Source organism: Chiloscyllium plagiosum, unplaced genomic scaffold, assembly GCF_037043375.1.
Source record: "Chiloscyllium plagiosum isolate Xiang-an unplaced genomic scaffold, Cpla_swu_hap1 HiC_scaffold_11, whole genome shotgun sequence".
Classification (NCBI taxonomy): Eukaryota; Metazoa; Chordata; class Chondrichthyes; order Orectolobiformes; family Hemiscylliidae; genus Chiloscyllium; species Chiloscyllium plagiosum.
The window spans coordinates 59,542,607-59,557,042 of NW_028270149.1; the positions used below are offsets into that span (position 1 = coordinate 59,542,607).

The following is a 14,436-nucleotide window of genomic DNA, read 5'->3' on the forward strand; positions in this document are numbered from 1 at the left end:
AATACACACAATAGTCATAGCCTCTATGCGACTGCTTTACCTGCAGCTGTCGGTTATTCTCCCGCACAGATTCCAAGAGTTGTAAGTATTCTGTCACCTGCTGAGATTTAAAACCCAGATCTCTTTCTAGCATTTCCTTGTCCATTGCAAGTCTCTGTGGAAATAAAAGTAGGACATATTTCTGACCTGTATTGAAGATTACATTGTGCGCTATGTCTACTTTTAAGCTTCTATATACATATACCAGCAGAGGGAGTCTACAAGGAGAATTTAAAAAATCACATTTAGCAACATGTTGATTTTAATGTTTCTTACTGTCTCTGACCTATCAATGTTAAATTTTAATTCAAACTGTCTTTTTTCCACTAGAAAACAATATTTTTCATGTCATGTTTCCATGTCTCCCATCCCTGCCATCACCATTAATTCAGACCAGAACATAGTGTGAATCAAAAGAAAACTTGTGCTTAAATATCAAGCATAATACTGATGCCTTTGAAATAGAAGCATTTGTTAATAAAGGAATTTATATAGATTGGTACTTCTTTCAATATTTAGTTCCTACATAATCAAGTACATACCTAATATCTCAATTATTAGCAAATCAGAACTCAAAATCAGTATTATATAATAATGCATCATAAGTAATCACAAGTTTTGGTGGTCTTTCTCAATTTTAAATGTACATATGCACCCAAATTAAGATTTAAGTTCATAAACATTGGGAATTTTTATAATCTCTTGGACTTACATTTAGGTCATCTTGCAAATGGAGCAGATCTTCACGGAGGCTATTAAATGTCATCAAGAGTAGTCTTAGGGACTTGTCCACGGTAATTCTTGTCTAAAGGCACAACCATATAAAAAACATTGGTTCAGCAATCTGTAATATTTCCTGACCAAGGTACAGGATTTCTCTAGCTTAATCGGGAAAATGAAAACACATGCAGAAATGTGACAACCTCCCACAACTGTAGGTCAGAAATATAGCTATTAACCAATCAGATAAAAACTAAGTGACAACTGCAATCTAAGAACGCAATGAAGGTAGCATTTATTAATTTTACATAAAATTCATTTCTTACAATACTAAATGTCTTCCTTGCTGCAACAGTGATGGTTTAGAGGCTGTGTCTGCAAAATGTTGACTAAATCATAAAGTTGCATCACTTCCAAGCTGGGGAGAAATCAGCATTACAATCCTGACCATTTATCCTTTTAGAAATTTTCAATCAGCCTGTGTCCTTGGCTCCCAATTTTATGCAACTGAGTCATACAGATAAGTAAAGTCCCAGCCTGTGTTGAGGTAGATATTTTTGAATTCACCCAGGAAACATTTTCATCTTCTCTCCTATCCCAACGTGTATTTAAGGTTATACTCAGTTCTTTAGCCTGCAATAGATAATGGTTTCTTTCCTATTGGGAGGTACAGGTTAATACCTAAGGGAGGGCCTTGCATTTTTTGATATATATTTTATTGATCTGGATCTTGAGTGCAGGGGACAATTTTAATGTTTGCAGAGTACATTAACTTGGAAGAATTGTAAGCTATGAGGAGGACAACATGGAACTCCAAAAGGCGAGTGACACATTGGGTGAGTAGTGGGAAAGGTGACAGATGAGGCTCAAAGCAGAGAAGGGAGAGGTGACGCACTTTAGTAGGAAGAACACGGAAAGACAATATAGAGGGTACAATTCTAAATAGTGTGAAGGATCAGGGGGACCTGGAGATATATGTGCACAGATCATTGAAGATGGTACGGACAGATGGAGACATCAATTAATAAAGCATGCAGTATTCTTGGCTTTACTAATAGTGCCACAGAGTAGCAGAGCAAGGAGGAAATGCTGAACTTGTACAAGATCCTTATTAGGCTTAGCTGGAGTACTGTGTACAGTTTTGGGTGCCACGTTATTGGAAAGATATGAATGGATTGGAGGGTGCAGAAGTGATTCACAAAATGGTTCCAGGAACGAGAAACTTTGGTTATCAGGATAGTTTGAAGAAGTTTGGACTGTTCTTCTTGCAGAGAAGACAGCCACAAGGAGATTTGAGTGGTTTTCAAAATCGTAATTGAGTTAAATAGAATAGATAGGAATAAGCTGTTCCCACTCGTAAAAGAGAAACAAAAGAGGGGGCGGGCATAGCTTTCCAATGGTTTGCAATGAAAACAAGGCTGATACAGGTTTTCACTGAGCAAGTAATTAGAGTATGGTATGCAGAGCCTGGAGACATAGTGGAGTAAGGTTCAAATGAGACATTCAAAAGGGCATTTAATGCTACTTTGGTTAGAAGTGGTGTGCAGAGATATAGGGAAAAGACAGGAGATTGGTATTAGGAGATTGTTATTAATAGAAAGACCTCCTTCTGTGCTGGAACAGTTCACAGAATCCATACAATCTGATAAGAGGCCATTTGGCCCATTGAGTCTGCACTGACCTTCCAAAGTGCAAAGACCCAGACCTTTTTCCTATCCCCATAACCCTGTGTTTACCGTGACTAATCCACTTAGCAACCTGTACATCTTTAGATTGTGGGAGGAAGCTGAAGCACCTGGAGAATGTGCGGAGTTTGCACAATCACCTGAGGCTGGAATTGAACCCGGGTCCTTGGCGCAATGAGTCAGTAGTGCTAATCATTGTGCCACTCCTGTGATTCTTGGGCAAATGGTCATACTCTAATGGTCATAATATAATAGGTAATTACATAGTGAAACTGTCTTGCAGAAAATAAGCTGATTCACATTTTTCATTATATTTCTAGAACTGTTATTACTGTTCTATCAGTTTTACCTGTAAGAGATAGCGTAAGTGTTGTTTTGTCAATTCAGATAGTCCTTTTGGTATCAAAGTTTCAATATTTTCATTGGCATCCTGGAAAATAAAATGTTCTGTTTAGGGCTATATATAGTTTTAGATTCATTTAGGATGTAAATATATTGTAAGTAACCTGAAAGATCTCTGCAAAAGATCTACTTGAAAACATCTGAGCAGAAACTCAATTATTCTGCACTTAAAATTTCAATGGGTGAACATTCTAGCAAAATAAAAGAAATGGAAACATTTTAATCTTCTCTCCTACCCCAACGTGTATTTAAGGTTCTACTCAGTTCTTTAGCCTGCAAGAGAGAATGGTTTCTTTCCTAATACCTCAGGGAAGCAGAATGTTCTATAAAATAGTTTGTTTTGCATATGTCCACTATTTTACCCATCTGTGAATTCTATAGTGCTCTAAACACACTTAAGACCAGGGCCAATTTCTTCTGTTCTTTGCCTATTGTCTTCTCTAGGATATAGTTCTGTATCCCAAGCTAATTTTTTTGTGGCTTTCCACATTCATGTACATTACTCCATTTAATAAATTAAGTCATCTGAAATCATCCTTAAATTTGGTGAATTTTAATACTATCATCTGATTGAGAGATTACTCCAAGTCCAAATCAAATTATTTCCATTATTAGCACAGTCTTTCTGTTCTCTAATATAGATTCATTCAGTGTCACGAGTCGCACATCCCACACTTATCCCATTCCACTTTTCTATAACCCAAATTAGTACAAACTGCACCTCTTGCTCCATGCAGAACCTAATCCCGAACTACACTGGTCTCACCTCCTAGCCCATATCCCTCCAAACCTTTCCTTTTCATGTATTTATCCAAATGTCTTTTAAACGTTGTAATTGTGCCCACATCCACCACTTCCTCAGGACGTACATTCCACATACAAACCACTCCTAGTAAAAATTTGCCCCCATGTCTTTTTCAAATTTCTGTCCTCACACCTTAAAGGTGTGGGCAAGAGACTCTCCTAGGACAGTCCTTGATCCCTTTGGTCTGCTGCTGGCACCTGTTTCTATTCCAACTGTGTTTCAACCTCGACGGGGACTGATAATCCAAATGGAAAATTCCAGTAGGATTCTGCTGAATGGCCTCATTAGGCTATGTCATCGTCCTAATAAACTGTGTATCATTTGTATTTGGGTAACTGCCACTCAGCCCACCCGGCCTGCTAGATCAAATGGCAAGGATAGGAACATTCCAGCACACCACTTTTCAACATCAATTTTCCAGTCCCTGTTCGGTAAGATGCGAATGGAAGACGACGTCCTCCAAGTGGGCATTAGGATGAAAACAAGAGATAGAAGTTAAACAACTAGAAACTTCGGCTTGGTTGACTCTGGAGGCCTTACAAATGACAGGCGGGTCTCTAAGTTCTTTGCCCCCAATCCCCACATTAGCAATTTTGATGATGCAGAGCAAGGGTACAAATCACCAGCCCACACCCTGCAATCCAAGCTGGCCAGCTCCATTGAATGGTTGGCAATCCCTTTGATGATAACAATCTTCATAAAGTCAGACCCAGCTTCTCAATCCGCTGTGAACAGTATCAATCAAAACAAATGGCCAGACATTATTTCTCCAGATGGCCTCATTATTAGAAACTATAATTTTGTTCTGTCTTTTTCTTGGACTTTAATTTTCCTTCTAGCTGCCTTATTATTTTATGGAATCCTCTCTTTACCACATATACTTTATTTTCTATTGACATTGTTTCACTTTGCATCTGACTCCTCTTGTATTTTAAATAGGTCTAATCATTGGTATGCTGTACTTCTTAGTCCACTGAATGAATTGGACAGTGGGTCTCCTGCTATCTTAGCAAAATGGATTTTATTTCCTGTCCTTTTCTTTCTGCTTAATCACTCATGGGATGTGAGCATGACTGGCTGGACCAACACTTAATGCCCATCCCTAATTGCCCAGAGAGCAGTTAACTGTCAACCATATTGCTGTAGTCCTGGAGTGACATGTACGCCAGACCAGGTAGGGGTGGCAGTTTTTCCTGATAAATCAGCAATGGTACACCATCTATTTAAAAACATACTGCAGTAAGTTGTACTAAACGAGTACGGGACTTCAATTTTTATGGTCATGGCTAGATTTTTAATTCCAGATTGTTATTGCATTCAAGTTCCATTTGCTGTGACAGGCTTCAAACCTAGGTCCTCAAAACATTACTTGGATTTCTGGATTATAGTCTAGTGATAATACCTATATCTGCTCATTACTTTGCACCATTTGTTTCTACCCTCAGAAATAAGTATTCTCTATAGAAAACCGGGAAGTCAAGTTGGAGAGAGAGAGAGAATTGAAAATATAAATGTAGGCATATATGGTCTAAAACAAAACTCTAATACTCACATTGTGGTCAGTGCTTATTTCCAAATTGTTTTGCCTGCCAAATAAATGAAACAACAAACATAAATCTATTTAAAAACATACTGCAGTAAGTTATGAAATAAGTTGTACTAAACAAGTATGGGACTTCAATTTTTATTAACAAATTGGCATCTGTTTGCTTACCTGCATGGTCTGAATGTCAGGTTTTGATGACTTTAATATATTTCTACCTTGATTTATTCTGTTTTATATTGAGTTCATGAACATTTATTTATAAAAGAAGAATTAATGAATAGTAGAATCTGACATGTTGAACAAATAGAAATCTATATTTAGAGATAAGCAAACGTCATTGAGACATTGCACCATGATTTACACACAGAACAAGAGGGTGGGTCCACAAGGTACAAAGAGCATTGACAGAGAAAGTCTGTACTGATTTGCACAGAAAACTAACTGACCGGAAAGAATGTACAGTGATCTACATTGAGCAAGCACTACCGGCAGAAGGTGCGCCTTAAGTTACAATTGAAAGTAACCCTGCAGATACAATGGCAAAGTGAAACATGTATACTTATTCTAAAATTGTTCAATTATTTACCATAACTATGTTGACAATGTTAAGTATGTTTAAATAGAGTAAATTTGTAACAAAAGTTATCTATTAAAGGAGTTAAACTCACACCTGGGTAGATTTCATCTCCTAGTTACAAACCCACAGTCATGACGTTTCAATCAGGTTAGTTTGTAAACACAGTGATCTCAGCTTGCCAGTGTAAACAACTTTATGGTATGAAAGCAGCACTATTTGAAGATTACTTTATTTCAACTGCTATACGCTAGGTATACAATTGGAAAGAAGACCATCAGTCTGTTTTCTGTGACTTGGTATTCTCTCATGCCCATCCTATATTGTGTGAAAGGTTTATGCTTCTATTTTAGCACTAATTTCTGATGTTTCCCAGGCTCGCGCAGATATTGAAAACAGTTTGTAAATTCTCCAATTCAATATTAAACATTGGTTTAAAAAAAAAAGAGTAATAACAGCTCTACTTACCCAGTAACCACTTCACAGAAGCACTAAATAGTCTCAAGAATAAAACTTTACAACTATGATATTTATTTGTGCTCTTGCAATTGGACATTGATGATTACTCTTTGCTATACATGACAAAGTGATGGTGAACCTCAAAGAAAGCTGTCAACAAAGGTCTGGTGTTCCCTGTGATACAGATTTCTTCTGTTCCAACTGTTCTGGTGCCAGATTAAGATTTCCAGCAAGCAGCCTACTGAAAAGTTTTGACTGAGTGAAACAGGCATTAAAATGGACTGATCATTCTTCACATTAAATTTTCCAGGGTAACATCATAGATTAGGATGCATATGTGGAACTTAAGTTGAGGGTGAAGTATCATAAATTTAAAAACTATTTTTAAAATGTGGAATTTACACAATTTGACATTCCACAATCATAAAATTAATTTTCAGATCCAGAAACATACTTCAGCAATAATTCTCAATTTATTATGCCATTAAACACCCAAATACATCTTTCAGCAAAAGGTAGCTTTTACAACGTTGCTTTTACATTAGGCCTTGTGCAATAGTGAATTGACCTCTTGTCAGTTCAGAGCTTTCTAAACGATTGCAGGGGTCCTGTGGAAAAGTACAGAATGGCTGCTAGCAACTTCTGGATTTCTGCATTTAACTGTAATCACTGTTGTGTGTGGTACTATGAGGATGATGGCCATCTCTGCTCTATTATTCAATTTTTTTTTTGTTACATTGAAAATTGAAAAGTTAATGCCGGTTTCAAAAATAAACTTAAATGTTTGCTATTCAAATGAAACCAAATAAGCTGAACAATTGTGGAAAAAGATGGTGAGACTAGGCAAGAATGTTACCATCTCATTTTGAGAAGGTGGTTTCAAAAGATAACGTATCACGTTAATCACATTAGACAGACCTAGTGCTTTCCCAAACACACATTCATTTTCTAAACAAATTACTTCCTGGTTTCTGCTTCGAATATTTGCCTAATCATTTGTTTTCCTTTTTTGAGAAATGTGCCAAGGTTACATTTCAATAATTTAATTGTTACATTAATTATAACCTAAATGTGTAGAAAAATGAAAAGATATTTTCATCACCATTGGTGTCAAAATTCTGTTGCCAGTGGGGAACTGTCAAGTTTAAGGAAATTGCTGCTTATGCAGGTGATCAGGCTGAAGTAACAAGAAACCATTGACCCCTGGCTGTGTATTTGTGTGTAACCTAGGTGATGCCCATATCACCAGTCAATTCAACTACAAATCTGCTGGAGGTGAGATTTCATAATGGTAACTGAAGAATAAATGTCAATGCTCTGAACTCCTGGAGCTCCACTTTACTGCCACTGACAAAAACATATAGTGCTAATAATCCTTGTATCTCTGAAACATTAACCTGCTTCTCAACCAATAACTCAAATTGCTAACGGTAGCTTGAACACACTGATCCCTAATTAGAAAGTCAAATCTAGCCCGAGTCATTTCTATATTGTAGGGAGGTTGCAATGTCAATAGTCACCATGACATTGATGCCAGGCAGCCACAAAGTTAATATGCTCTTAATTATTAAATATCTTCATCTCCCTAGTTGAAATAGTTAAAAGGCACAATTTCCCCTGTTCCAACCATTAATGCACCACAACACTCCTAAATTCCCATGAATTAAACTGCTGCTACACAATAGAGTCATAGTGATGTACAGCACGGGAAATAGTCCTTTTGTTCCAATTCGTCCATGCCAACCAGATATCCTAAACTAACCTAGTCCCATTTACCAGCACTTGGCCAATATTCCTCTAAACCCTTCTTATTCATATACCCATCCAAATGTTTTTTAAAATGTTGTAATTGTACCAGCATCCACCACTTCCTCTGTCAGTTCATTCCATACACTACCATCCTCTGCATGAAAGAATTGCCCCTTAGATCCCTTGTGAATTTTTCCCATCTCGCCCTAATACTATGCCCTATGTTATGAATTTCTGCAATGCACAACTTTGTTGCAATTTTGGCATATATGTCTGGAATATAAATATAATATAAACGAATATATAAAAAGCCTCCTGCCTGTGAATTATATCTTGAAGACTGACTAATGTTGCCAAACTTCCAGCAGGACGATCAAATCAGTGAGAATTATTTGAAGTGATCTGCAGTTTTATGTCATGATGAGTGAATCTGAAGTCTTCACTGGTGATTAGTGATAACCATCTGTGATCAAAGTTATCAGTGTAATGTAGGGAAGATAAGAGAACACTTACTAGTGAGCTATTGTGGCTAGTTTCTGGAGTGGATTTCACAGTCCCAAGAGTCATTTTATATAAACAAAGCGTGAAAACATGCTTCAATCTTACAAAATGTATTGCCTTGTAGATGTTCATGAACAGCAAGGAAGCATACAGGTGTTAGACACTATTTGCATATCTTTACAAAGCAATCATTTTAGGAAGGGTGCCTTTCAACTGCATACACTCAAGATGTGCATCTTTCTTCGATATTTGCCAAGCTTTCAAATACATGACAAATTGCCGGTCATGTGAAGTGCATTGCTCAATTAACATGAATAAGATTTCAGGTAACGTTCTACAAATTACTTGTGTTCGCAAAGCATGTTCATCCCAGAGCAATTTTACAGAAAAGAATCTAGATTGATTATTACATTTGATTTAATTTATTAAGGAGAAACAGTAGAGAAATTCCTTTACTCAATAGTAATGGAAACAGATGGTTCAACACTGAGTTATTAAGCAAAGCAATGAACTCTGCCTCAAGGAAAAATTGAATAAATATTTGGAGCAGACACAGAAACAAGTGTATAATGATAAGACAAGGCAGTAGAACTAGTTTCACATTGCTCTTGGTCACATGGAATTTTCTACAGGGCTTCCTTTTAGATTTTAAATTTTCATTACACACACTTGTTCACAATTTAAACGACGACATAAAACTATTTCTCAGGCAAGGGTGAATTCATAGGATGTGAAAGTGAAGGTGACTTGCAACTTTAAGTGATTGCATCCAAATGGAATTTTGCTCTTTTAAACATTTAAAGCAATGGAAACAGATGCAAGCATTCTGTTTTATTTTAAATGATCTCACTGTCTAAAAATTAAAACGTGTGTCCATTATGCTGCTCTGGTCTGGCCTGGCCTTGTTTAGCCCAGATGAGCAGGGCAGGCATTGGAAAACAAATGCTTTCAACTGTGTTTGTGGGCTTTTTGATGTGGAAGCAAACATCTGATTTGAAAGGAGTGGCTCACAGGTTCAGTGACATGGAGGTTGGTGTAAATCTGGCAATACTAAAGTTAATTAACACTTTGACATCCAAATATGTATGAAGAAACTTAGAGGGTTTATCTAACATTTTTAACAAATCACTCAATTACCTTCCAGAAAAATACAATATGCTTCAGCACAAATTACACATTGAAGAAATAGTGAATGGAACGGCATACTTACTTTCCCTTGATTTTCTGCATGTTTTCTAAGAGGATGTTATGGAGGTCAGTGGTCTTACTTGTCAGCTCAGCCAGCAGTTCACCAAAATATCGGGGATCCAACTTCTCAATGTTACCACTCTCATAATCCATGGCACTCTTGATCTGATGTCAGAAAAGTTCAATTACCCAACTAGACAAGTTGATACTTTTCCCAGAATGATAATACTGTATGTAGCACAACGAAGAACTTAGTAGCAAATTAAAACAAGTCACAGATTACGGGGTTTACGACCACAGAGAACACAGATGATCATTGCTATTGAGAGCCAGATAGACACTGCACCTTTCCACTATGCAAAAGCAGTGCACCTAATGGATTCCACTGCCCTGCTGAGCTACTCTGTAAAGCATTAGGAATCTGTAATTCTATTCATTTGGGTTGACGGCCCACAAGTTACATGGATTTTCATGTGTATCTTTTATAAAGCTGATAAATCAGGAAATTCCACACATTAAGTTAATTCGTCCCTTAATATAAAGGCATATCTACAAATCCAGCTAAACATGCAAATTATTTTAAAACTTAGTTTTTTGCAATGAAAAACTCCTGATTTGCAGGAATTTATTTTTTTTAATTGTTGTATTTAAGGCAGCTTCAGCAATGTAGCAAAGTCTCTTTCCAGAAACAGAATCACATATTGATTGTTGTAGGAATCAGGTGGGGTGCAGTCAATGTCAAATTATCTTTAAAATAAATTAAGCATTCTGCAATTTGAACAAATCAACAGCAGGTCAGACAGCACCTGAACAGAGAAACAAGAGTTTGTGTATCACGTCAACGACCTTGCACCAGGATTTTGTAAAGACAGTGGATGCTCATACAATTTAATACAACTGTCTTCTGACGAATAGACTAATAATCTGGGCTTATCCTCCCATGTTATATCAGCACACTGTCTTATCTGAAAGGCATGATCATTCCTCATTTCTTCCAAAATCATTTCCCAGTAATCCATTGGGTGTAAAAAAACAATAGTCATTGCTGAATACGTGAGGTTAAAAGATGAGATCCTTGCCATCTTTAATCATTCTCAGCTCTATATTTACAGGTATCTGGGGAGAAAACAATAGCACAAATACATATTTTTAAAGCTGTGCAAGTTGATTATGTCTGAACAGACAGCTCAGTCGAAATCCATTATAGTTCGGATCTTAAAGTATTTAAGGCAATGGTAGTGAGGAGCAAAGGAGAATGGTAAAAGTTCCCATGCTGCCAATGAAGCAAATTAATTCACATTTCTCAGTGCAGGTCGTCATTCAGCCTACTGAATCTGCTCTGCTATTCAATGAGATCATGGCTGACCTGACAATGCTCAACTCTACTTTCTTGCCTTTCCCCATTACCTTTGCCTCCCTTGCTGAATAAAAATCTGTCTTGCTATCTCAATATTGAATGTTGTTGCCGCCACATCCTCGACTGCATTTTATGCAAGGGAATTCCACGGATTCCATATCGTTGGAGAAGGAATTCCTCCTCGTCTGTTAAATGAGTAACCCCTTACTCTAACATTACGCCCACTGGTCCTAGACTGCACCACAACAGGGGAAACATGTTCATCACATCTGACAAACTGCCTTAGAATCTTATATTTTAATAAGACTGCCTCATTATCTATACTTCAACAGGTCTAACCTACTCAACCTCTCCGCTTAAGAAAAGCACTCTATATCCAGGATCAGCCTCTTCAGCCTTTTCTGCACTCTCTCCACTGTCGGTATCTCTTCTTTGAACCAAAATTGTTCACACTTTTCCAGGTATGGTCTGACTCGCACCTTAAATATTTTCAGCGGGACATTTTTTTGTTCCAAGCCCTTTGAAATAAAGGTCAATATTCCATTTGATTTCCATGCAATCCAATAAATCTGAATATTAGCTTTTTGTGATTCGCGCACAAGGCCATCAAAATCCCTTTGTGGTGCAGCTTTCTTAAGTCTTTCTGTATTTAAGTAATATCCAACTCGTCTATTCTTTCAGTAAAAGTGCATTGCTTCACATTTTCCCATATTGTATTCCATCTTTCAAGTTTTAGCCCACTCACTTAACCTATCTACATACCTCCATAGATTCTGTCATTTTCACTATACACCTTTCCATCTATTTTTGTGTCAATTGCAAACTGGGAGATAGTACATTCATTAATATATACCAAAGTTAACAGCAACAATTGCACAAATAAATGACAACAAATGTACCTTGACATAGTCATTAAGCAACACTAATGATGAAAGCTCATATTTAGTATGTGAAAAAACCCTGTGCATTAAAATTGAATTGTTTTGTTTAGCTACGTTTGTGAACATAATTATTTACAGAGATGAAATATGTTAGTTTTGCTAACTTTGACCATTAAAATCAGCACATGCTGGTTGTGGGCATGGGAATTGAGCTGTGTAGTTAGTAATTTTATGCATAAATATATTGAAATATTGAGGGACCTGGTTCCACTTCAAAATAAAAAGTAAATACATTTCAACAAAAGAACAACTGAGTCTCAATTAAAGGTAAGAATGGCTACAATAAATCTGAATGCCATTTATGGGAAAGGCATGAAATAAAATCTCTCTCCTTTTAAATCTGAATCTTAGACTACTGATGGCATGGTTTTCGTGGAAAGGAATATGGTTAAATATTTAATTGCAAGTGGAAAAGATGCCTTTGTCTTCAGTGTCTTTTAAGATAATGAAACAAGTTTTTGTAAAGTTCCCCACAGGAGGTAGATTAGAAATGTTAAAACACATCTAATAAGAGTAAACGTACGGTCATGGATGAAGGATAGGATAACAGACAGAAACCAGAGAGTAGGAATTAATGGATCATTCACATGTCAGCAGGCTGTGACTAGTGGGGTTCTGCGTGGTTCAGTATTTGGGCTGCAGTTGTGACCAATATACATTAGGTATTTGGGGGTCAGGTCAAAATGTAATATTTCCAAATTTACAGATTATCCAGAGCTAAGTGTGAATATGTGCTGTACGGAAGATATAAAACAGCTTCAAAACAATTTGGGCAGATTTAGTGAGTGTGCGAAGTATTTCTTAAATGGTAAGAAGTTGGAAAGTGTAGACGTACAAAGAGACCTGGGTGTCCTTGTTGATAAGTTACTGAAGACTAACATGCAGGTTCAGAAAACTATTAGGATTGATAGTGCAACATTATCCTCTATTGCAAGAGGATTTGTGCACAGAAGTAGTGAAGTATTGTTTCAATGGCATAGAAACTTGGTTAGACCATACCCTCAAGTACTGCATGCAGTTTAGTTCTCCTTATCGCAGGAAAGATATAATTGCAACATGATGGCAGGACTGTCCTATGAAAAGACTTTGGACACACTGGGCCTGTATTCTCTTGAATTTCAAAGAATGAGCACATGGAAACTTTCACAATGCTTAAAAAGGGACAAACAGGAGAGTTGAAGTGATTGGGAAGTGTAGAACCAGGGACACAATTTAAAAATAAGAGGATACCACTTTGGTCCCAGAGGTTTTGTCATTCAGGATGGTTTTGAACCTTTGGAAGACTCAGTTTTTGAGTATGTTTGAAATAGAGATTGATAGATTTCTGACTACCAATGGGTTATGACGATGGTATGTTATGGAGGACAAAGTGCTTTAATTGTATGATCAGCAATGATGGGCATTAAATATCAGGGAAGGCTAAATGGACTAAACAGCCTACTCCTATTGTCTTGTTTCTATTCCTATGTTAAAGCGTTACTAGACTCCCTATTGTATGGAAACAGGCCCTTCGGTCCAAAATGTGCACACATATCCATTCCCCTGCCCTATATTTACCCCTGACCAATACACCTAACACCACGGGCAATTTGGCCTGGCCAACTCACCTGACCTGCACACCTTTGGATTGTGGGAGGAAACCCATGCAGACGCGGGAAAAATGTGCAAACTCCACATAGGCAGTCGCCTGAGGCAGGAACTAAACCCAGGTCACTGTGAGGCAGCAGTGCTAATCACTCAGCCACTGTGCCACCCCAAATTTAAGATTTGGTCATGGAATTTGAAGGAATCTGGCTGCTGATATGATTCCAAACAACAAACAATGCTATTGTGCATAAGGAAGGGAGAAGAAGGATATCATTTGAACTGGAGACTGTGCCATCAGAGTAACTTTAACATTAATGTAGTAACCGATTTATTCGAATGGATGAACAATTATGTGCAATGGGCCAACGCTATCTTGTTACAAGACTGTTGCTTACATACAGGGCTTGATTACAGAAGCGACTTTAGTGATCCCATTCTTAATAATGGAAGTTCCTGTTATTACACATCTTAATAGAAAAGTGCACTTCCTCTGGATAGGTTTGGGAACACATATGGGGGGTAAGGTGTAGAGATAGGGATCACTGGTCAGCAATTGCCACAGCTATTCTTTTGGTGTGCAAAGAAGAACTACTTCTTCTGGTTTCATTAAATGTATTATTTTTTTTTAAAAAAACTACCTCGGCCAGTCTTCACTTCAGATGCAATAGCTTTCACTGAGTAAGCTAACCACCCACGAGCTATGAAAGTGGTTTTGGATTTAAACATATTCACATAGACTCCATGTCGGTCAGCCTCAATCCCAGGAACAGGTGGAAAGAATCACTGAATCACTTCAATTTCAAATGTTTGCCTTGTATGGTTTCGATGGGTGAAGGGAGTTAAAACCCTCCCTTTTTTGTCAATGTGTACATTTGTATGCAGC

General features: G+C 37.3%; 1 protein-coding gene across 1 annotated transcript in view; it reads right to left on the reverse strand.

Moving 5' to 3' along the window:
- Positions 1–14,436, reverse strand: part of pof1b (POF1B actin binding protein) — an 84,305-nt gene that overhangs the window by 16,760 nt on the left and 53,109 nt on the right. Inside the window, exons 6-10 of the mRNA XM_043704525.2 lie at positions 9,691–9,833; positions 5,204–5,237; positions 2,794–2,874; positions 752–844; positions 41–154 (exon numbers count right to left, since the gene is read on the reverse strand). Coding sequence (XP_043560460.1) covers positions 41–154; positions 752–844; positions 2,794–2,874; positions 5,204–5,237; positions 9,691–9,833 — 465 coding nt within the window. The remainder of the gene's footprint in view (positions 1–40; positions 155–751; positions 845–2,793; positions 2,875–5,203; positions 5,238–9,690; positions 9,834–14,436) is intronic.